Source organism: Seriola dumerili, unplaced genomic scaffold (assembly GCF_002260705.1).
Source record: "Seriola dumerili isolate Sdu_G_001 unplaced genomic scaffold, Sdu_1.0 BDQW01000531.1, whole genome shotgun sequence".
Lineage (NCBI taxonomy): Eukaryota > Metazoa > Chordata > Actinopteri > Carangiformes > Carangidae > Seriola > Seriola dumerili.
In genome coordinates this window covers 614135-638979 of record NW_019174786.1, presented here as the reverse complement: position 1 = coordinate 638979, position 24845 = coordinate 614135, and the positions used below count along the sequence as shown (strand labels likewise).

The 24845-nt window shown below is 40.4% G+C and overlaps 3 protein-coding genes across 4 annotated transcripts; 2 read left to right on the top strand and 1 right to left on the bottom strand.

The window, feature by feature from the left end:
- Positions 1-4020: 4020 nt before the first annotated feature.
- Positions 4021-12106, bottom strand: haus3 (HAUS augmin like complex subunit 3). 2 transcript variants are annotated; one of them, XM_022764140.1, is made up of 6 exons: positions 12038-12106; positions 9675-10739; positions 9338-9547; positions 8676-8908; positions 8232-8517; positions 4021-5487 (listed from the first exon to the last, which is right to left on the bottom strand). In XM_022764140.1, the coding sequence occupies exons 2-6, from the start codon at positions 10701-10703 to the stop codon at positions 5263-5265; spliced, it is 1983 nt and encodes a 660-aa protein (XP_022619861.1). In that variant the 5' UTR covers positions 10704-10739; positions 12038-12106; the 3' UTR covers positions 4021-5262. The 2 variants fall into 2 exon arrangements, with proteins under 2 accessions (XP_022619861.1, XP_022619862.1); XM_022764141.1 differs by having other exon boundaries at positions 9675-10734; positions 12038-12094.
- Positions 12107-13699: 1593 nt separating this feature from the next.
- Positions 13700-18200, top strand: ptgr1 (prostaglandin reductase 1). Its single transcript, XM_022764149.1, has 9 exons — positions 13700-13772; positions 14341-14484; positions 14690-14735; positions 14881-14940; positions 15470-15637; positions 16339-16612; positions 16755-16860; positions 17181-17299; positions 17409-18200. The coding sequence occupies exons 2-9, from the start codon at positions 14379-14381 to the stop codon at positions 17517-17519; spliced, it is 990 nt and encodes a 329-aa protein (XP_022619870.1). The 5' UTR covers positions 13700-13772; positions 14341-14378; the 3' UTR covers positions 17520-18200.
- A 1923-nt stretch (positions 18201-20123) lies between these two features.
- On the top strand, positions 20124-24797 carry LOC111235661 (thioredoxin-like). The gene is made up of 5 exons (XM_022764183.1): positions 20124-20241; positions 22146-22250; positions 22921-22986; positions 23984-24049; positions 24392-24797. Exons 1-5 carry the CDS (start codon positions 20218-20220, stop codon positions 24452-24454), a joined length of 324 nt encoding a protein of 107 aa, XP_022619904.1. The 5' UTR covers positions 20124-20217; the 3' UTR covers positions 24455-24797.
- The last annotated feature ends 48 nt before the right edge of the window (positions 24798-24845 follow it).

The window sequence follows — 24845 nt, the reverse complement described above, 5'->3', positions numbered from 1 at the left end:
ACACTGCTTAAATCATTAAGTTGTAACCTTGCTCCACAAAGACTCACTTGTACATTGTCATGCTGCTGGTGGTTCCCACAGAGACATGGCACTTTGAATCCTGACTCGTTTGCCCTGCACTCCTGGGACAACGTTGCCGTGGGACACCTTACTCTGCCTGAGTCCTCTGGAAGGGAGGAGGTAAGACCATTTCTATCTGCTCATCACTTTTCAGACACATTCTCAATCATGTGTTTGAGTAAGCACGTGTGGGCGCTCAACGCAGTGTGTGCGTGAGACCTCAGTGTGTGACAGGACAAGGTCAGCCAACGCTATAAATCCTGGCTAAGATCAAACTGACGTTTTGTTACGACACAACTTGTGCGTGTGTTGCTGAGTATGTGTTTGTAGATGTGTATGTGTCTGAGTTGACTCAGCATGGTCTCAGCAGCTGAGACTCAAGCTCCCTTCCTGCGGCTGTAAGGTGAGCAGGCACACAGCACCTCTTGTCAGTGCTGAGTCTCTTCAGCACTGCTCTGTCATCGCTACCACTCCAATAAAAAAAAAAGATGGCTGAGAGCTATTAGCAAGAGTTTGGCACAACTTGAAATGCTTTAGCACCCCCTAGTACTGTTTTGCCTAAACTAGCATCAAAAACAGTCCAAACAATTTTGAGTCAAAAAATAAAAGAACATTTATTTCCTGGGTTAAACAAGAGCACTTTTAAACACTTCATTTGTACTCCAACTACAAATGAAGTTCCAAATTTCAATTTAGGATTGTATACATTTGATGGCGAGTGTAGCTTTATAAACTTTTAGGCTGTATTGGTATATTTTCAGGGTCCACATTCGTAACCTAAAACACCACAGACTCCTCATTAATTTAATACAGCACCAATAATCTGATTTTGACCATAAGGGTACTAATTAGTAATCCTTTGAGTCCATCAACCCTTTAAATTGTAGAATTCATACTGCTAGAGTAGTTTAAACAGACCCTGTGGTTTAATGAGCTCTTGTGTGACTAGTTGACCATACAAATGGATACTGGCATGTTTTGCTGGAGTGCATGTATTCCTGCAGTTGGTTATAGGATGCACATAGAAAAGTATTCTAACACTCTCTAGTGGTTATTAGTTGAACTACATATTAGTCAAAAAATCAAGTAATAAAAAGGTGGCATTCATTATAAAACTGGAGAGTCATGCTGATATCTTTATTTGTTTGACTATGACTATTTATTTTGGTAACATTATAAAAGCCTTAACTGATTCTACCCTCTCTCACCCCTCAATTACTCTCTGCTATCATAATATTTTAAATTGGTGAACTGAAATTTAAACAACTCGTAAACTAATGACAGTGAGGAGGGTGAATAGAATATAAATACTACAGACACAATTTCAAAATAATCACCTAATGGAAGCTAAGATTATGTGTCACGGCATCACGAATAATGCATTTACCTGTAGATGTACTCTCATTTTGACTGTCCACAGGTGGCATCACTGACTCATCTCTGTCTATCGCCCCCTTTCCTGGCTCAGTGTCTCTTCTAGGTACCTCTTTGACTTCTGCATAATCTGTCTCACACTGCCAGTTTCTTTGCTGGACATCAGAACAATGGGGCTGTTCAGTCTCCATCTCATCTTCAGTGCCTGTCTTTGTCCTGCTCTCTGTTTCCACTTCAAATCCAACCTCTATTACATCCACCCTTTCCTCTGTGGTTCTGCCCAGGATTAATTTGGAGGACTCGCACTGCACCAGTGCTCCCTCTGTGTGGTGCTTCTCTGCTCTTTCAGTCACAGTCTGACCCAAGACTGGAGGGGTTTCAGCTTGGCATGGGCTCACCTTGTGGTTTCCTCTTTCTAAAGATACTGAGATATTTTTCGGACTGCTGGTATGATATCCCACTGATATCTTTTTATTCTCAGAGCCAGATGGATGCTCAACATCTTTAACTTCAGGTGTCTTAAGCCTATACTGAGGCTTATTATCTTTTTTCTGCCCAGACTTTGCACCCTCAGAATAACAATGGAGGCTTTTGTCCCCATTACTTGCTGTAGATGCCAAGTCCAAATTCCTCGGCAAACTAGTAATCTCATTGGATTCCAGCAGTAGAAATCCCTCCATTTCACTAAGTGGTCCTGACTTATTTGGCAGGGTTTCATCCCTTTGTCCTGTGTCTTTGTACTTAACTCCATTTGCTCCACTGTGTATTTCATACTCTCTGTCTGACACTTGTCCTGCACCTGCCTTAGTCATATTTTCTGAATCCACTATCAGCTCCACCTCTTCCTCCTCATCTAGATGTCTCATCCACTTAGGTGAATGTGCATCACAGCTTGTCTCCTGTCTTGTTGCAAAACCACTGGGAGGTAAATGTATCTTTCCGGTTCTGATTGTTTCAGACTCTGATTGCTGATATAATATGCCCTCATCTTCTCCTTTGGGGGCCTCTTCAGTGGGGTCAGACAGAGGTTGCTTCCACTTTTGTCGACTGTCTGAAGCTCCAGGGTCTTCTAGATCATTTCTGAGGATATTCCAACCCTTTGTATCTTTCTTTTCTTTCAGTTCAACTGATGTGCCTTTATCTGTCTCAACACTTATTTTAAGGCAGGATGAGACTGGATGACAAGTCAGACCAGGCTTGTCTTTATGAGTATTTGGGTGTTCCACTGTGGGGAAGTATACCTCATCAGGACTCTCTTCATCTGGAGAAAGACTGAGGATGAAAGAAGGCCTGATTTCTTCAGTGGAGCTATGAGAGAGAAAAGAAAATGAGCATGTAAATTTTAAAATCCCTGCTTTTCAACCAGCAGCAGAAGAGTGTCAACGCTAAACTTTATGTCAAAGTTATACAGTATATGAATATCTTAAAGGGCAAATGCAAAGCAGAGTTAATATTTATGCCCTTCTGTTAATATCTGGGGACATTTTCAGAGGACATTAAATACTGTACCTTATAATGCTATGCATATTTCCTTTGCTACTTACTTTCTACACTGATATTCAGGCAGTCTCTCAGGTATTTGGAGGGACAGGGTGTATTTGTCTCTATAGGAGACGCATGCTGCCATCTCAGAAACCTCATGCTGCCAGAATGACAGAGACTGGCTGGACTGGTAAGCAGGGGGTTCGGAGCACTTTCTGTGGGAATAAGTCTGTAAGCACTGATAATAGGCTTCACTCTGAGACGTCTGCCTTTGGAGCGAGGAATCCCAGCAGGAGGAGGAACAGGAGGAGGTCTGGGATGATAGGGAGCTTTCTGGTGTCTGCGAGTACTGATAGTAGGCCGGGGTCTGAGAGCTCTGTCCCATGTTGGAAGAGTCATGGTGAGAGGTGGAAAATGAGGACACCTGGGGCCTGGACCATGGCCGGAACCATAGCATTGGGAGAGGGATTTATTTTACTTTTTGTGTTTTACACTTGCATTAATTACATTCAGGATTTGGATTTGTTATTGTATTTGCATATAAATGTGTCACATTTATATTGTTTAATAGGAAAATGTATTAATTGTGTCTATTTTAGAACAATCTAACTACTACAAAGACTATGATTTAAAATTCAGTGACATCCTCTTGCCCTTGTACTATACTAATTATTAACTGCCAGTGTTTGCTGTGTCACTGTGCAGGCCAAGACGCCTCTTCACTACTCTGCTCAGGCAAAAATGTAAGTGTAAAATGTAGTAATGTGAATGCAATGACAAAGTGGATACTCTAAGTGAACACAAGTGCATGACATGACAACTGTGCATAGACTTACCGATCTGTGTGTCCGTCTTTTCTCTCCTCCTGACTCATGCTCCTGCTGCCCTGAGCCCAAGGCTCCCTCTGGCTGCCATAATACCTCACCACTACCACATAAACAAGGAAAAAAACAAACTAAGGGAAGAACAGAAAAACTATTAAAGTATTAAATAAGTTATATAAAATGTCTAATTGAGAAGCTCTGACCAGTTAATTCCACATCATGTCTCCTTGTTTTACACTTTATACAAACAGTAAATGTCCACAAAGTGAGGTGACAAATTTTGTAATACATAGGTTCTGTCAAGCAGCACAGTATGTTGTTGTGATTTATAAAGTACACAACTCCACAACTCAGAAAACACAAAGTAGCCCAGAGCAACAATTGCCACCAATATTTTACAATCATCAACCCAAATATTACTCGGCTAAAACATTGTTTCCTACTGGTTTAAAAAATGCCAATCAAAGAATTAATTTGAATAAAGTAGAAAATATCAATTACAAAAGAGCTGAAATGTCTGATGATGAGGAACTACGGACACGCATCGAAATGAAAAAACAAATATTGTGAACATCAGTTAAGCATATTACAAGAAACCAGTTCATTTGAGGCTTTAAATAATTCTGTTTTGTCACAATAAACTACAAGCTTAAGCAAGATTTTCTCTACTTGTTCCCTGACTGACTTTGCCTGCTATTATGGGAGTAGTTCCTCTGGGAGCGAAGAACAGCCAGAATCTTCTGGGCCGGTTGGGACAGAGGTCCTGAGTACAACCTGCTGCTAGACCGCTCCATCTTCTCCCTATCAGAATGTCTGTTACTCTTTCTCCCTACCTGAGGATCTCACAGGACAAAGGGACAAAAAGGGAGAGTCAGATCAGTTACACAAAGACCTGGTTTAAATTGGCGACTGACAAGTGCATCAAACAATGTGCAAAAACATACAGGGCCATTCCCAAAAAAAGCTATACCAAGTATGCTGCTAACCTTCCACAAATATGTATATTGTTATAATAAAATGGAAAAAAATTCACAAATAAACTTACATAAAGATAACATTTTACTTTATTTATCAGAGGACTTAAAATAAAGAGGGAGTAGGAAATTTTAGAACATCACAAGATACGGAATTCCCAAATTTTTCTGTTAGTTTATGTAAAATTCTTTGTTTGAAATATACACACTCAAATGAATCCCAGTCACCATATAGACAGCACTGCTCTTATACAACCAAACTTTTTCCCAAGTTGAGTGTTGTCCCAAAGATGCGTCAATGAGGACTCAAGGGATTGATCTCCGTCTCCTACACAAACCAAGTTAAGATTCAAATTCTGAGTAGGTTTCACACATTGTAGCAGAGCAGGGGTTAATCAGTAATCCTCCACCGAAGGCACACAGTGTACTTCACAGATCAGCATCTCTTCGAGCTTTAATTACACAAGCTTTCTCCCTCAGCACAGAAACTACACACTGAGTTTGAGCTAGCAGTAAAAGCTCCCCATCGATTCTGCTAGCTTCGAGTATCACTGCCCTCTCTTCGCTGCCATTTTGCTCTCCAGATCTTCCACTATTTTCTGCAATAGGCGGGCATCCAAGTGAAAATAGATGTATAATTGTCTCTCTCGCCTGAGGAGGGCATTGCGCTCCAGCTGAGAACGCTTGGCTTTAACCTCCCCCATGATTTCTTGCATTACATGCTGCAAACTCTGCAGCTGAGACTCTGCTTCCACAAGCTTTGCTGTCAGCTCCTGTAGAGACAAAAGAAGAGGAATGAGAAATTAACAAAAAAGTGAACAGGAACAGGCTAAGTGAGCAAATATATAAAAATATGAGGTACCTGAACCACTTAATGGCTAGCTTTTAACACCAAAAAAAATCAAACGTAACTAGCTATGCAAATAAGATCATTTCTGTCGTAATTAAACTATTTTGCAAATAATTCTGTTAAGATACTTAACATAGTAACTTAACAAGTTACATAACAGACAGAAGGTATAAATATTAAGTAAACCCTCCATATTAAATCATCAAGTTGTCATAGCAATATTTATGCAATGTTAATTTCCTTGCAACACAGAGGGAACCTGATGTAAACATGCTGTTTTTTTCTAATGTGCTATTCTTGAGTAACTGCAATGACAGAAACATCACTACACAAACAGATTGATAGACACGCTGATGCATAATGTCATATAGGCTATGAACTATGGTGGTAGAAAAATTAATTGGAATGTTTTCTTGCGTCAATAAATACACTTTAAACATCAATATGACAACTTTGACTAGTTTGTTTTTATTAGCTCTCTACATGACACATGCTTTAGTGATGATCAGATCTTCAAGTGCTTAAAATTTATATAAATATCAACAAGATTATGTGAACTGTAGATATTTTGTTTCATCTAGGGGGAAAAAAAAAAAGCAGCGGAGCGTTGTTCTGGTGGCTCTGGTAGCACAACACCTGTGTGTCACTTCAACGTTACCCTATGAGCGAGAGAGAAAGAGGAGTGGTCAAAAAAGGGAATGTGTCCCTCATTGACTCCAGAAGTTACTACTATTTACCAGCATATAAAGCAGAAGGATCAGAAACTGAACTGAATGACGCGTTCTGTGTTTCTGTCTTTTCAGAGTGTGTGTGCTCTCACGTGTTGCAAGCGTCAGTTATATGCAGTTATATACGTTAAACTGTGGCAGGCAAATTCAATTTAGTATTAATTTAATACTACAAATAATAAATAACTACATTAATAGGAAAACAAGTCAAATATTGTCTTGACATTTGCAAAGGCATGAGCAATTGGCGATAGTACTAATGATCGTCAATCACTGATACCATTGTCCATTGTCACAACCTCAGTGTGAACGCACACAAGATGCACTGAGGACGCATCTGACCACTCAGACTACATTCAGAGGTGGTCTGTGCAACATGTGTCCACATTCTTTTAGCAGTGTGATCGCAAATGCGTCCTGGGCCACATTGAAGGACCGGCTACTCTGACTCCTCTGACACAGTCTGATTAGTCCCGCCACAGTTTAGTTTCATAGGCCCTGTTCACACCTGGTATTAACATCCTTCTCGGGTGATCCGATCACTAAGTGGACAGCTCTCAGTTCGTCAGTTCACACCTGCCTTTAAAATGCATCTCCACATGCATCTCGATTGACCACTTGTGATCGGATCACATTTCCCTGCTCTATATGCAAATACACAGGTATGCGTTATTGTTTTTAGCCAATCAACCGCTGGGTCACTTGTTAATGTGTGTGTGTGTGTGTGTGTTTGTGTGTGAAGCGGCAACCTCCAAGGCTGAAAAATGAAGCCAACACAGAAGTACCAAAAACTGACTGCAGTTCTTCGAATGGCAGCTTGAGGCTGGCTCCAAAAGTGAGTCAATCTTCATAGACTCCCATGTTTACTCCCATCTTTACAGCAGAAATAAACAGCCTGGTGCAAAAAACTGTTTGGTTTCTACAGCTAGTTTCCATGACAACTGTACGGGGGGTGAATTTTAACTAACTTGTTTAAATTTTATCCGCCGCTTTGAGTGGCAGACGGGTGAGCGTATGCCTGCCACAAGAAGGCATGCACCGAAGACTCGGTTCGACACACGGCCCTCCTCTTTGCCCATTTTTGTATTAGCCACAAGGTAGGCGGAGTCGGGTACTGGTAAGATGGTGATGACGGAACAGCCCACTCTGAGCTTCAAAACCCATCTCCAGAAACCTGTGGGTGACATCACGGAGGCTACATCCTTCTTTATTTAGTCTATGGTGTGTGTGAGAGCGAGCAAGTGAGAGAGAGAGCGAGTGGGGCACGGAGGGGTTATTTAAATATAAACCGGGGAAGTGAGATCCGATCAGAAGTGGTCAATCAAGACGCATGTGGAGATGCCTTTTAGTCAGGTGTGAACTGACGTACTGAGAGCTGTCCACTTGTGATCGGATCCTTGACGACGCATGTTAAAAAATTTCTATTAGCTAGTTTATAGAAGTATGAATAGAATAGAATGAGAGTTGCGTAGTGCTGACACTAACAAAATCTACAATGATATTAAACCAACATCTACTCAAGATTCCTCAGATTTGAAGGGAAAAAATACACTTGCGCACACGTCCGAAACACAAAGGCTATTCATTCAAACTGTTAAGATGTTGAGTCGGAAAATGTGAATATTCTCAGACAGAATCAGCAGACAAATACCAATCTCACTGTACCTGATACTAAAGCTTGTGTCATGCAGCAAAGCAGAGCCATTTATCTCACAGTGCTTTTATAGCAAACACCCGTATCTCTTTAAGTTAAGTACTTGACATTATGAAATATGTTAACAATGTGAAAAGAAAAAACTTATTGTGCCACCAGCTTCCCTCACCAACAGTGATGAGTAATTTAAAAATCAACTGACTCACATTAAAGATTGCCTTTGAAACGCACTCTGTATGGTTGACCAAGATGACTGTGCTATAAAATAAAAGGAAACAAACCCACCTGTGCATTGGGGCAGAGCAGCTCCTGGTCAGTTATGGCCGTTGGACGTACCTGCGGCCCTAAGACCAGCTGCTGAAGCTCTGTGTACATGGCCCTGTGGAGCGCCTCACAGTCACCATAAAGACGAGCAGCTGTGTAGTACTGTTCACGGCCAGCACCGGCTAGAGCATCTCGGGTCACCTGGAGGTTGCCTCCTAGGTCACAAGCAGCCTGGTCCAACGCTTCATATGTCCGAAAAGGCTCTGATCGGCCATGGTCTGAATCATGGTCGAGGATCTGGAGCAGTCTGAGGAAAGCGTTGGGTATAATACAAAATTACATTCCAAAGTAAGGCCAATACAATACAGGTATTGAAAAGGTGACATATACTTATAAAATGCTGACACTAAGGAAAAACTCAAAACAGTTTAGACTCTAAAACAGGAGGAGTTTGAGTCTTCTTACCTGCTGAAGGCTGCATCCTTGCAGCTGATGATTGGATTGGGCCTGGGGTTAATAGATAGATCAGGGTGTGCCAAGGACTCAATCCTGAGGGCTACTGCTTCACCTTCCTTAACCATTCTGTTGTTTACTTCTCCCAGCTTCTTCAGACACGTCCTCCACCTCCTCAACTCCATCTCCTGAGCCAAAAGGACCAGGTCAAAGGACGCCTTCTGACGGAGCAAGTAATCACGAACCTAGGTGGAGAGATTTATATTTCAGTTTAGTGTGGCTGTCAATTTTTTGTTTCCACGTTGTCTTACAATGACAGACGTGGTTTCAAGTCTTCAGGTCACAGTTCACACGGCTGTTATGGAGACATGGATCAAAACCATTTTTTCTCTGATTAATTCTTGATTATTTATCCATTAGTATGAAAATCAATCTTTAAAGGAAAACGCATGAAACAATATGTGTTGGGAGACAGAAATAGTCATTACATTTTTTTTTTTTTTTGATTAAGGTACAAATTCTCACCATTGCCAACTGTGTATGTTTACTAGCTGACCCTGAACTCTTACTTGTCTGTGTGAGGCCGCAAAAAATAATCATATGTAATAAATACTATAGGTTAATCACAGAGGCTCAACTATATCAAGGTGAAAAGCGAGACATCACCAACTAACCTTATCCTGTCTGGAGGTGTAGTAGTCCTGCCTGGCCAGTTGCAGAGCCAGGTCTCCTCTCACCACTGGCACATTAAGCAGCCTGGCTGACTCCCTAAGGGCAGCCGGTAGCGGTCCATGGAGGAGAGCCTCCAGCTCAGCCTCCACAGCCTGCAGCTCCTTCTTGGACACGACTTCACGCACATGTAGTGACGAGGAGGTGGAAATGCTCTGATAGAGTGAAGAGATAGTTTTGAGGGAGAGCTTAAGTGAGTAACCCAGAACAATAAACAATGAGAACGGTGACATTAAAAACAATAGACAAGAAAATACACCATACTGTATATGTCTGCTTTACCTTGGTATGAGATGAGTTCTCCGAAAGAAAGTCCAGTCCAGCCTTGACACTCTTCTCCTCCGCCATAGCCTGCATCAGTTGGTGTTGGGTCACAACATGAGACCACTGAAGTCTGGCCATCTCTGTCCTCCTACGCTCCACCACTCGCTCCTCCCTCTCTCTTCCCTCTTGCTCTATCTCTTTCTCCTCTTCATCTTCACAAGAACTGAGGTCAAGGACCTGGAAGCGCTCGGAGCAAGACGTCTCAATAATGTCAGAGATGCCCTGGAAGAAATGCTTCTGAGTGAAGGTGGCAAGTGTTTTGGTGTTGAGTTCCTCCTGATGCAGGTAGGGATCCAAGGACTGCTGAGAGAGGAGGACAGTGGGCCTTTTGGCAACAGAGGGGTTTGATGGGGCCATAGGTTCTCCTGCTGCTTTTTGCTTGGTTTCTGGCTGAGCAGGGAGATATGAAGCAAGTTTGCTAACCTCATCTGTTAGGTTTTGTAACAGAGTGTTCGTTTCAGCATTCTCAGCTCCAATAAAACTACTGCACTCCTTTAGCTTACACGCAGCACTCTCAAGCTCTGCACCAAGTCGTAGGTCAACATCTGCACGGGATGTAGCCACAATCTGCAACCTGTTATAGCGTCGCTGCTTCAGCTCCTTCTCTTTACGCAGTGCCTGGAGCTCTGCCTCCAAATCCTCTATGGCCACATCACCCTCTGCTGCAAACCCAGAGGATGAAGATGAAGAAGAGGGCCCTAAGATGTTTCCACTGCTACCATCTGAAGGGCCAATGGTTTTTAGGACCTCGCCCAAGGCTGCTTCATCCAGAATTGGTTTGCCGGACTTCCTTAATTCTTGAAAAGCACGTGCTTCCTCCACAGTGAGAACATTGTTCCGGTTGAGGGTCCGACAGACAAAGCGCAAAAAGTGAAGGTTCTCCGGGGCACAGTCAAACAGCCAATCGAACTCTGAGGCCTTCAGTGATGATGCATCAGGATAACCTAGACGGCCCAGCGCCTCCACAAAGTGGCCACCGTCTAACATGGTGGTTCAGCACCCTGTTTCCCCCTTGTTACTGTGCTAGTCAGTCACACAGCAGCACAATGTGGAATATGGAGAATTAGGTAAAAGCAAATACAAACAAAGTAAGTGAAGATATGACAAAGCAATGATCAGCTCTTTGGAGCTTTACCCACGTTTGCACCATTTGTTTGTTCCAGCTACATTAGCTGGAAAAACCTAAACTATTTTAAAACACTCTTAATGAATGCTGTTAAATCTAAAACACAACATTGTGAGTAACCTGCAGAGCATACAAAATACATAGCAGCACACAGCTTAATTTGTTAACAGTTTATCATCTTATCATCATTCTGTCAACTATAGTTGGTGGTGGACCTGAATTGCATTGTGTTATACTGAGAGGTGCCTAAAATGCATAAGGCTGAATATTCAAAATTCCTCTCAGATTAATGCAATAATGCAACTAATATCACCACAAACTACAGCTACAAATACCAAAATGGCCATAAAGTTGAAACAAAACCTCCATAAAACAGTTTCAACAAAATCTGAACATTATGATCTTCTAAGTAAGATTTATTGCAAAATCAATAATAAAAGTCCTATCCAAACCTTTCTGCCACAACTGCTCCTCACTGCTCCCTCCTTAGACATAACACAAAACACTACAGGATAGTTGATGAAACCATTTAAGAAAAGTTCTTATGTAGATTAGACGTTCTTACTGCAAAGCTATAGAGCTGTCACACATATTTGAATTGTTTTACCAGTAAAAGTGAGGGGGTTTTGGTAAAGTGTGCACTGTGCAGTGTACTATGTAAGAAAAAAATGGATCAAAGAAATATAAAATTACTGTCAGTCAATTAATAGTAAAGTCGTCTACCCGGGATCTAATCCAAAATTATCAATAGGAGCATCCCTGCTCAAGACATACCACATTAATATTGAGTAATATGGTCGCTTAAAGACATCCTTTGGGGAATGGTTATGATGGATACGTTCTGTTAACAGCTGCTGTAGCCGTTAGGGCCACGACGGACTTTTAACCAACCAACATTATGTTTCAATATCATGATAAGAAAAAAGCCCAACGATATCTAGTCTTCCCAACATAGTCTCTTTCAGCTCCAACTTAAATTCAGGTTGGATAGGTAGCTGAAAATGGGCAAATAGTCGCTTCACTTCTTTCAGCTTCTGTAGCTAAAGTAAACCGTTGCTATTTACAGCCAGTTAATAGCTAGAAAGTGTCGCTAGCACGGTAATAACTACAATGGCTCTTGTCAGTTGTATCGAAAGTAATGAGTTTAGTGTGTTGTCTTATCAACAAAAAAACAAATTGGTACCGTATTACTTACTTGTTTTACTCCGTTTCGTCAGCACTCCTTCCTAGCTAGTTAGCTGTACGCGCCAAACATCCAAACGGCAGTTTTCTTCTTCTTCTTTGGTTTTTAACGGCGGTTGGCAACCAGCTTAGTAAGTGCATTACCGCCACCTTCTGCTCCGGAATGTGGGCCAAATTAAACCCGGACTCAAGAAAACTACTCTGCTCAACCCGTACACTTGACAGGTGCATGAAATATTTAATGCTGAGTTCCTGAACTCCAGTCTCCCCCAGTCCTTCCTTCATATATTTTCTTTCTTGATCATATTGCATGAGTTACAGTCTCCTCAATCTGACAGTGCTCACATAAACCAATTTGATGTTTTCCTATTATTCTGAGTGTGCTGTTTAAGTTGGAATGACCTACCCTCATTCTGTTGCAACTAACCTCTTCTTTCCTTGACCTACCTATATTTCTTATTGTTAAATGAACTTTGTTGTTTAAACTTTATAGAAATCTACCTCTTGTTTCAGTGTTCCACTTCCCTTGCCACATATCTATTTCTTTATTACTCTATTACTTCCAAACTATTACCTTGACCTCTGATTTATGATGATATACACCTTCTCATTTCCCCTCAGACCAACATGTGCTGGAACCCACATAAACCCAATTACCACACCTTTCTGAATTAGTCTTGAGCATATTTGTAATGCTCTGAACAGGATATTTTGCTAACTGGTGTTTAAGGATTTCAGGCTCTGAAGAACTGAAACAGAATCAGAGCAGATTAATGGTTTACTTTCCTCTACCCACTGCAGAACCAAGAGTACTGGCAGCATCTCTAGTGTGTAAACTTTATTGCAACAACTTTCCTGTTTGGCACTGAAAAAGAAGCCCCAGTTGTCTGATGTTCTGAGTCTTTTCACCCATCTGTATACACTTGTGTGTACTAGGGTAAGTGCTGTCTAACAAGGACTGTAAATGCTGTTAACAGGTCCACTTTCCCTCTCTCTGCCTTCTTGAGCTGTTGTATGGCTCTATGGCTCAATCTCCAGAATTACTATTGTTAGGCTCACTTTAATTATTAATTCCCATATCCTCCACATGTATAATGCTAGCACACCCAAATCCCTCTCTTTGCCCTCTACCTTGCAGCAAAGGTAGTTATATATGTTGGGCCACAAGTTTCACTTTGCTATAAGGGACATAAATGTTTTTTAATGAAGAGAAGTTAGACACTTAAACACATCATGGTATTTAAAACCTTCTAACATTATCCATTTATTTTATCTATATGATCAGCCCATGATAATTATGAATTAAAAAGAATTCTAGGGATCTAAAAGCATGTACCCTCCCCAATGATCTTCCTTACAGCTGCAGTCTGCAGGGAGATCTCTTTTCCTTACTGTAAATTTAAATCCTTAATCAAATGCTCACTGTTCTATCTTATCAATTATCTTCCCATTAATACAGAAAATATTCATTTCCCTTTTCACACAGCCACATCATCCACCAAAAGAAATCTTACTGGAGAAAACGTCACTGAGGAGCACCTCTGACCGGACGTCGACACGCAGGGAAAACGTAAACGTCCTTCGTCATACGTCAGGGGCAGCGCTAAAATTCCAGCCAATCAGAAATTTAAGGATCGAAGCTCATTTCCCGCTCTCTCTCCTCCCATTCTTTCAACAACCCGCCGCGTTCGGGCCTATCCGCACTGAGCTGCCAACTTCTGCCATTTCTTTCTGGGCAGCTGCTACCGGTAAGTTATATGAATGAAGTTGAGAGGGCTGTCTGTGGGTCTGTCTGTTACCTGCTATTTTTGGAGAAGGGACATCAGTGAGGACCTTTAGTCAACAGCAGGGAGTTCACTTCTCATTTTTAAGCTTTTAATTTTTGCTGTTTGCTTTGTGGAATCAACAACCAGTGTTATCTAACTGATAACAGTCATATTTATAGTATCACATATTGACTTTATTGTTGTTTTTCTCAGAGAAATTATTCCAAGCAAATGTTAGCTCATCTCACTGGACTTGCTTCTTCCTGATATTTGGGTGTGTATGTGTATGGCTGCAAGTGTTTGTGTAAGTTGAATGCATTCCTTTTAAATTACTGTTTGTTGTTTGTTCCAGTTTGGATTTACTGTAAGACTTCAGAAACAGCTAATTATAACCAGTCATGATACTACAGCCTGAGGACATTTCATTTAACACTTACACTGACAATAAAATGTAACTGCTACCTGTGCTGCTATTGATTTAGTTTGATGCACTGTATCACCACCAGTTAATTTCACATGGTCCTTTCTTTTACTTTCATGAATGACACAGGCTTTAGTGAGGAGGTTATTACACCCAAATACGCAGTCATGGTCCAGGCTAAGACGTGGATCCTAACCAAGCACTTTGAGGGCTTCCCAAAGGACAGCAACTTTGAGCTCAAGGTGGAGGAGCTTCCCAAGCCCAAAGATGGAGGTTAGGTCAATTTTGTCAATTGATTCACTCTGCTTAGGCTTGAAGAGGTGGTGGTGTTATTTGTCTTGACTTTGTCTCAAACATTAAACACCAAGCATTTAAAAGGAGTCAGTGCTTACTTGACTCCTTCACATACAGAAGAGGCAAACCTCTGTGGTTTAAGTGTACACTTAAACACTGTTGTTTTTCACTGTTTTTGGTTTAGAGGTGCTTTTGGAGGCAGTGTTTCTCAGTATCGACCCGTACATGAGGTGAGCGAAGAGCAGAATCATGCATCTGAGAAATGTTCTGGGTTATCATTGTGAATTCTCGTTAACATTACAAACTCATTCCTTAATGGGGAAAAAAAAGAAAAAGCATATAAAATGTAATGCAACGCTGTGTTTGTCTCCCCAGGCCGTTCAGTAGGGTCCGCATGAAAGAAGGCGATGTGATGATTGGAACTCAAGTGGCCAAGTAATACATACACACACACACACACACACACACACACACAGTCTTTTATCTGTCATGATGTACTGCACACATGATGTTTCCCTAAACAGACCAAAACCTACACCTGCTGTTAATTACTGCAGCCTTTGATTCCCAGTGACTCAAGAGTGAAATTGGACCATTGAAATGTTCTTGGCAGAGTGTTCAGACGCTCCATCTGTTTCAGTGGGAATGTTTTTGTTGATAAACATGAAGAATAAATTACTTGGTGACCACTTTCCAACTTTCCAAAGCTTGTCAAAATAATCAAATTCAAACCCATATGTTCTGGATTTTTCTGTACCTTCTAGTTAACTTACAGTGTGCAAAACGAATCTGCCGCATGGCTTGAAATCACACAGTTGTCCATATCATGACACACTTGAAAACAATCTTAAGAGTTTTGTGTGTTGTGTGTATGCTCTACATATGACACCATGGATTGAATTGCCAGGTGAGAAACACATGTGACTTTCTTCTCCCTCCTCTGTTTTCTTCTTCTTCTCTGTAGAGTGATCCAAAGCAATAACCCAGCATTTCCCGTGGGAAGCCATGTTGTCGGTCGTTGTGGCTGGAGAACCCACACAGTCTGTGATGGGACAGACCTCATTCCCATCATGCCTGAGTGGCCTCAAGACATCTCATTGTCGCTGGCTCTGGGTATCATCGGCATGCCAGGGTAGGACAGATGCTAAGTTAAATAGAACTAGAAGTTAAATGCGGAGGAGTTATATGTAGGAGCCAGGTTTCCAGAGGTAAAAGTACAATTTATTTTATAGACATTAAGCTGTGATTGGCTGTCCCAACTTCCCAAGTTGTCGCTGCTGAATCATAAATACAGACTAATAGCAAATGCACTAAAAAACATTTTGGTTTGTAAAAGCCAAAGACTGTTCACAACAGCTTTAGTAAACACATGAAGCTGCAACTGCTAAAAAGCAGAAGGATGCTTAGGAGCCAAAAATAGATAACTGGTAAGCTTGGGCGACTCACACGTGTGAACAATACATTCAACCTTCCCTGAGTAAATATCAGAGGAGAGTCCTAACCTGAAAAATATTTAGCCATTTTCCTGCTAGTGGAACTTACCTTTTGAAAAGGGAGGGTGTTGTTCCTCTGCTGTTTTTAAGGCTCTCAGCTCAGGAGAACGGCTGAGTTTCGTTTTCCTTTGAGAAAATAAACGGGAAAGGCTCCAGATGTTTTGTTCAGTGGTGAGCTGAAGTGACCTTACAAACACTGATAACCTTGCTTTGGAAGCAATTACAAAGAGTTTACATTACAGGGGTCACAGGGGCTCCTCTGGAGAACTGAAAGGAAAACATACCTCATGCTTTTCAACTTTTAGAGGTTGCATTTTTATTTCTTGTTCCCTCTCTCCAGACTCACAGCACTGTATGGGATCGAGGAGGTCTTGGGACTCAAGAAAGGTGAGACCCTGCTGGTGAATGCTGCAGCAGGGGCAGTGGGCTCTGTGGTGGGCCAGATTGCCAAGATCAAGGGCTGCAAGGTGGTGGGTTCAGCAGGGTCTGACGCAAAGGTGGCCTTCCTTAAAGAGCTGGGCTTCGACGAGGCCTTCAACTACAAGACTGTTGGATCCCTGGAGGAGGCACTGAAGAAGGCTTCTCCAGAGGGATACGACTGCTTCTTTGAAAATGTAAGCAATGGTGGTGTAGTTCCAACTCCGAAAAGTGTCCTTGAGCTCTTCTTGTTTGCTTATTACACTCTGTCCTATGTTTAAAACTGTGTTATTGCTTATGTTTTCATCGGTGCAACTGTCATGTCTGTCTTGACTTCAGGTGGGAGGCCCTTTTTCAAGTGCCGCCTTGCAACAGATGAAGAACTTTGGAAGAATAGCTGTGTGTGGAAGTATTTCTGTGTACAATGACACCACGCCTCAGACAGGTGTGCACTGCTCTCCTTCCATTTATTATTATTATTTAGTCTAATTTTATCACTTTAACTCAATGCCTGCTTGTGAAAGACATAGTGAAATGCAGGAATTACAGTGTGCAAACAAATTATTCACCCCTTCACAACTTCACATGTAGTAACACCTTTGTTCACTAGAGGGCGACACAGTGTGACTGAAAAGCTTTGGAGATGTATGAACAGACTCTTAACAGAATTTCTTTCCTTAGGACTCCCACTGAAAGTCACTATATATTTTTCTTCAACATCTCTCTCTCTCTCTCTCTCTCTCTCTCTCTCTCTCTCTCTCTCAGGCCCGTACCCTCATCTGACCATGATCTTCAAGCAGCTTAAGATGGAGGGCTTCATGCAGAGCAGGTGGGAGCACAAACACCCTGAATCCCTCAAGAGGCTGATGGGATGGCTGAAGGAGGTTAGTGACTGAAAACAAATTTATTATAATGTCTGATATGATTCAGAAATTTCTCTGTGTGTCGTCAGTTGTAACGTTTGTGACTGCTTTATTTACTCTGCATCTGCAGGGCAAACTGCATAGTCGGGAGCACATCACAAAAGGCTTTGAAAACATGCCAGCTGCCTTCATGGGGTTGCTGCAGGGAGACAACATCGGCAAGGCTGTCGTCGCAGTCTGATGTGAACCATGGGATCAATAGAGTCGGAACAGTATTAACAATAAGTGATACATTATTACAGAATTCATACATGAAGGACTGACAACTAACCATATACTTTCATATTAACATGTCAATGTATCTTATTTGAATATTTTTGTAGTCACATTAACAAAACATTATTGATGAAAGCATTTCTGTAGTTTAGTCGTGAGGAAATATGATTTATAATTTCACTGTTAAAGGATTCAATCTGAAACAATTCATCCTCTAAAAGTTCTTAAATTGTGATGATTTGTATGAGGCTGAACTATTCTGTAAGTTTGTTGGATTCTCATTCATGGAAAAAGGTGCTTTTTTTTTCATGAATACCAGTAGCTCTTACTGCTAGTTTTTTTTTTTTTATTAAGGTTTTGACAGTTTTCATGGCACCACTACCCAGACAGTTAGTCACATATTTGAGTGTACTTCATGTGGGAGAGAGCAGACTGCTATGGGAAAACAGTAAGGCATGAGATGGCAGTTTTAGTAAGGAAATAAGTGATAACTATGTGCCAGGAAGTACCTGAATGGGCTGTGTGGGTATGCTGCTCATACATTCATTTACTGTAACATAATTAACCATGCACTTTGTATTTAGTGAAAGCTTTTATATAGGTAATAAAAACTGTTTGGCTTTTTTTTAAGTCTCTGTTGGCATCATGTCTTTTACTTGTGTGTTATTGGGCTGACTGAGTATCTATACCATACAAATCTGATGTTAATTTATACTGTACATGTCCTGCATTTAAGGCCTGTGTGATCCTTTCAATTCTAAAAGGAGTGGAGTCTAGATAATAGCGGAGGCACTGTTATCCTCCTGCTGCCAAGTGGAGCTTTTTGTTTCATCAGGAAATAGACTGTATTTTTAGCTACTAATCTGAATTTCATAAGGTTGTGGAGAGCCCCGGCTCCATGGTTACATAGGATGCTGTTAGTCTGCTATGGCCAGTTTTAGTCCTGTGAAGTAGCACAAGGTTTACCCACTGCCCTGTAGTAGTGTGATAGTTTGTGTACCTGTTGGAGAATGGTCCTGATCCAACAGTAAAAGACACTCTGGGGTATGAATATGAAAGTGACCAAAATAATGTTATTGTGAGGCTGGAAAAAACATTGTTTACTTTCCACCGAATGAAAAAGAAATATAGACATTTTTGATTTTACGGCATATATATAAAACATTTTATTATTTGGTTGTTAAAACATCATGTTGATGCATCATTGCGTAAACAGCATTGTTCTGCAGCTCCTCAAGATGGAGCTGGTTTTAATGACTTTAAATACTTTTAAGTAGCTTGATCTCAGTTTGGTGGAAGCTTGATGGGACACACTGAAAAAACAACGTGGCATAAAATAATTTGGAGATAGTTAAACCGAGGCTGGAAAAACTTGGTAGACATGTAGTCACCTGCGGTACATTGCAGTGTGGGTGGAGTTAAGTGAAATTGAGCTGCGCAGACTTAGTCACTTACGGTAAACCAAGAATTTGTCAAGTCATTGTGACTCGAATCACTGCAGCCGCTTTTCCTGTTCTTACCAATGCTTATGAGATAAATAATAACACATACTTCAACAAACTATCATACTATTTAATATTACAGAATACAGCGTAATTGGTCATAGACCTACTAGTAATCGGTTTAATGTTTTCGGTCAGATTTGACGACTGATTCATCCAAACGATTGGGAAGCATTTGATACACCCACCGGAGGATACACCCATCGGAGGACATACTTTTACTTTTACTTTTTTTTTTTTTTTGCTGCAACATCTAGTTGTAGTGACGGATTAAAAATGGTCCAACAGCAAACCAATGAGGTGTAAAGCTATGAAATGAAGTATTACGTCGCTGACAACTTTCAAAATAAACGTCTTTACTTGGCTCTGCTTAATACAGACAGTACAGACACTCAGATACTTTACTTATGTAAACATATACCACAATTTCAATATACTTCATTACAAGTAAAAGTCCTGCCAGCCTCCAAATTGACCTCAAAGTTGAATCAACATCTCTGAAACAGTCTCAACCCGAACTGAACGGTATTGTATTAAACTGCATTAGTTATAGCTGGGCACACCTTTGTATTTCATAAAGATACTTAATAGATCAATAGTTTAATGAACAGATAAAGGAAAAGACAGATGAAAAATACTGATGGTGCACAATTGGTCCCAGTTCCCCTAAATACTTTACCTAAACTACCTTACGCTGGCAATAAACTAAATTCTCTCATCCATGAGAGTCTTTTAGGGGAAGTCCGTAAATAGTGGCCACATATTTTCAAAGTCTTAGATTTTCCCTTTAATGCAAACATACATTTTTCCATAGATAGTGAGCTTGAAAGTCCTTTCAGCCATTGTCTAAAGGAAGGTGGATTTTTCCAGCACAGGACAATTGTATATTTTGCATACAGACAACAAAAAAATACATATATATATATCTTTTTCTCCTTACAACTTAAGTTTGGCTACATACAGTAGGAGACATACAATAACATACAATAGATTAAGTTTTCATTAACTCGTCTAACAATGACAGACTTTTATTTTTGAGGTACACCACAGTGACTTCCGCTTAATGCTGCAATAAAAGCGCGGTGTCTCCTCTCATAAAAGGGCATTGCCAAACTTAACCGATTGTTGTCTCATCTTAGGCCGGTTGACTCAACAGCTATCATGGTTCGCGAAGTGGAAAGTTTGGTAAGTTGTGTCTTGTTTATATCACTGTTTTTGTCGTTTAAGAGCCGCCATTGTGAACACAGAGGTCTGTGCTTCATCGTTAAACGCTGCTCCTCCGGCGGGCCAGCCCCGCGCCATTCCCGTTGCCCATTCTCCTCTTGAGAGGAATACATTTAGTCGGATTTTCTCGCTCGTTTATTGAGAGAGATGAGTCTGAAATTTGATCAAACATTCGGTTTAAGGCTTTGAGTCCTCATTTTGGTACGTGAGTGGATGATTCAGCATGTATAACGACGGTTTGATAGACGGCACTGAAGTTAGTTTTGCATTCGTAGGTTTAACACATGTTACAATTGTGTTTTAATCAATTTTTACACACACACTCTCTCTCTCAGTCTAGTCCAGGATTGACAAATTTAAATATGGTGATTTTGATCTAGACTTGGTCTGCTCTGGTTAGGGTGGGGCGGTGGGTGAAATCGCCACTTTCTGTGTGTTCATATGAAATTAGGGCTTCATAAATGTGAAACTGAGTTAAACAGTTGCAGGAGTGTTGTTGTTGTTGTTATCCAATCCAGATCTGATAACTGTAAATAAATACGTCTCTAAGACAGTCCTGATCTACGAACGTTGTCTGGATGAAGATTTCTTTCTTTAACAAGTTAAACAAATGTTTAACCAACCTGAAAGTTGGTTTTAAACAGCGTTAAGGCTTGGATTAGTCTGTCTGATATCCTTATACAACAGTAAATGGATTTTTAAAATAAAAAAAAAATAAAAAAAACGAAGAATCGGCCTCATAATGTAATCATAACTTTTCTCCATTTCGTGTCGAAACGCGGACTGAAACTAACTTCACGTCAGTGTCGTGGCTGAAAGCCGCGGCCATGTGTAGGACGGTAGACTTTACCCTTTCGTCGCCAGGCGGGAATACAGTTACTTTTATTAACGTTAGGCTGCAGTGGAAACGCCTTACAGACGGCTGTGTTGTGTTGTTTACTGAATTAAATCACCATAACGTTAGTTGTGAATGTCGCTGGATTGTTTGCTAATGGTTGCGGCTACAGAGGCTAAAGGGATGGCTAACGTCAGAGCTGTTACATAAGGTCGGGTAACTGGTTGTCCACGACAGGCCAGACCCATTTTACCCGGTGTCTCAGCGTGGGAACTGGTGTGTCCTTTTCTATCACGGAGCACTTTAAAATACCCAAACTCAACTGCCACATGGGTGTGTTTGTTTTGTTTATCACATATTTATAATTGGCAAGCAGAGTTATTGAAAAGTAGCTTTGCTATTGTAGGGTTAGGGTCTATAGCGGGAAGAGTCACTTTATTTTATACAAACATAGTTTATCTATTCACACTCTGGACCTCTCGATTTTGAATGTAATGACTGCTATATGTACAGAGTGTATAGGTAACTACACCACGAATATAGTATATATATACTCTATAGTAGAGGTCATAATTTTATTTTTTACAGCCCAAAATCACAATTATGCCTTAGAGGTTATGATTATAAATAAGGGAAAACTCAACAATAGAAACTCTTAAGCTTAAAAAAAAAAAGGTAAACCCTCTAGAATAACCTACCCAGGAGGGCACAGTAATACTGTTTTGGATACATTTATATAGTTGAGCTGCCTTGTGTCTTATGGTCTGGTTGTATGTACCGTACTGAAGCCTGAATCCAAGTTACTATTACACACACGCTTTAAGTAAAAGCTTTAAGATATAATGAAGGAAATGTTGGGTTTTAAATTTGCAGTGTAACTAGCCATTGACAAATGGCCAAACAAATAACTGCAGATGATGGACTGGAGACAAACACAAACTTACATATTCCCAGCAGTACTTTCTGAATAATTATGTGGCTGCATGATCAAAAACCAGTTACAGGCGTTAACTGTTTTCATTTCCTGTAGGACGAGTTCAAGGCCATCCTGAAGGAAGCCGGAGACAACCTGGTGGTGGTTGACTTCACAGCCACGTGGTGTGGCCCCTGTAAACAAATCGGCCCGAAGTTTGAAGTAAGTGGATGATTGTCTTGTAAAAACATGGTTTAATGTGTTTTGAAATTGTTTTGTAAAATGAAGTTTCAATTACAGACACAAAGTAGGATCATATTATTATTATTTTTTTTTTATTTTTTTCATATTCTAAATCATTTTTAAAGTCGAGGAAAACGGTTGATTATATGTCAGTATGAACAAGGGAAATGTCAAGGGAGAACCTACAGTAGATGATGGGCACAAAGAAAGATGTTGGTCACTTTCATAGGTGTGTGGATATGAGGTATTTTATCTTTAAATATACAGTAGTTGTAGCCTTTTGAAACAAATGTCTGTAGTCAGTTAGGGTTGTTTTTAAATGAGCCTTTTCCTGAGGGATATGTTTTGCTTGAAGAGCACCTCTTTGGAGAGGGAGATTGTTGCTCAGGCAACCCTTTTGTCAAGCCGTTCCCACTTCAAGTAGGAAAAACATGCTTCACTGGAAATGTGATGCAATGGCTGTAAACGCATTAAATAAATAATACAGGAGTTTAGTAAGGGTTCTTTTTTTTTTTTTCTCCCTCAAAGACTGAGTTCACACCAGGAACAGAAATGCATCACTATATTTTCTCACAATCATAGGGCAGCCGTTGTCATGTGCATCACGTGCCGTGAGTATCTTAATGCTCACCCATCCATTCTTTTGCAGGCTCTGTCAATAAAGCCTGAATACAAGCACGTCATTTTCCTGAAGGTGGACGTGGATGAGGCTGAGGTGAGTGTGTGTGTGTGTGTTTGTTTATTTGTTGCGGTCGACTGGGGAAGTCCAAAAGAGCAGTGTGTTAACCATGCCACTCCTAAAAGACAAGATTGACATTACCTCACATAACCTGAAACAGCTCTCCATCTGAGGAGAACTGGAAAGGAAACTTTATATGAGAGAAGCATTAAAGAAATTGTCCTTTTCACATTCTGGTAGTTTTAGCTTACGTTGATGGGGTTGCCATGCCATTAATACTCAAAGCAATGTGGACTATTCATGAAATCCCTTCCACCAGCCAGTGTGGATCCATAGCTGGCTCATGTGACCAGAGATTTTGTCTGTTATACAGTGTGGTGAAATGAGACCAAACCATGCTTGGTTATCATTTTGGTGTTAAAATCTGGGACATAAAAATGCAAATAAATGACCAATAAGCCTTAAACATTACCAGCACTGTTAAGGGGGATTACGGCTTTTGGCAGAATGCTTTTCCTGCATGGCGGCTTATTGTAACCCACATGTGGTAACCCTCTGACACACATTGTGACATAAGGGCTGTACTGACATACAAAGGATATTTTATCTTTTGTCCAAACTCCAGTTTATATCTGATCTGTGAAACATTTAACATCAACCTTTTTGAGAATAGTATTCTAGGGCTGGAACAAGCAATTGATTTCAGTAACTGGTCCAATTAATATTATACAAGTGAACAACCAGGTTGCTCACAATCTAATCTTATTTAATCGTACTACCAGGGTTAATGCATGTATAGTAATATAACGTATGCTAACATGTTAAGGCTGGCAGTGCATGTCAAAGTTTACCGTATATTTGATTCAACATGTTTATGCTTAATTAAAAAAAAACAAACAAATAAAACAAACACACTTCTGTTTGTATTGTACAATTAATACATGTATCATTGTGGTTGGCTCATCAGGAGTCTGTAGCAGTGGTTATGACTCGTGCAGCCATCTGACTGTCTGTCCCTTTTTGCTCTTTTCAGGATGTGAGCGGTTTTTGCAAGATTAGTTGCATGCCTACATTCCACTTTTACAAGAAAGAAAATAAGGTAAGTTTAAATATACAGCAAAGATGGAACAGCACATATTGGTGTATTCTTTTTACTCTTTTGGTAACATTTTTTTTTTTTTTTTTTTTTTTTTTTTTTTTTTTTTTTAAAGGGGTGTTTTATTATGCTAATTATCAAATCTCACAAACATGCACCTAGAACATGAGACATTTATCAGGTTTGTCCAATTACGAGCTTAGTGAATCTGACCTTAGGCCCTCATAAGCAGTTGTAACAGAAAAAAGTTAATGAAGCTTTAGTGTAAAAATATGAAAATGTATCATTGCTTACTTTTTTTGTAATTAAAGCTGGTTTTAACCCTCTGTGTGTTCTGTCTTTCAGGTGGATGAGTTCTCTGGTGCTAACGCAGAGACGCTGATACAGAAACTGCAACAACATGCGTGACCAATCCACGCACACCCTTCTTTGTATAAACACAGAAGCTGCTGTTACCCTCTGTCCACATCTCAGAAATTCCAGTTTCATTTTATGTACAATAAGCATCAGGTGTCCTATTCCATACAGGTACTAATTTATTCCACTCATCATGTATTGGTTATAGTCCTGTAAGCTCAATGTGTGTATCGACTGTCTCAACAACAAGCTGAAATTTGACTACATCCTGATGTGACAACACTTTTTAAATTGTTTTATGAAGAATTGGCTTCTCCTGACCAGCTCCAGAACTTTTCTTTTGTATTTTGTGTTCAACAAAGTGGATTTAATAAATGAAGATGACTTACAGAAATGTTGTAATTTTGTGTAATTCCCATTTCAGTACATTAAGCACAATAAT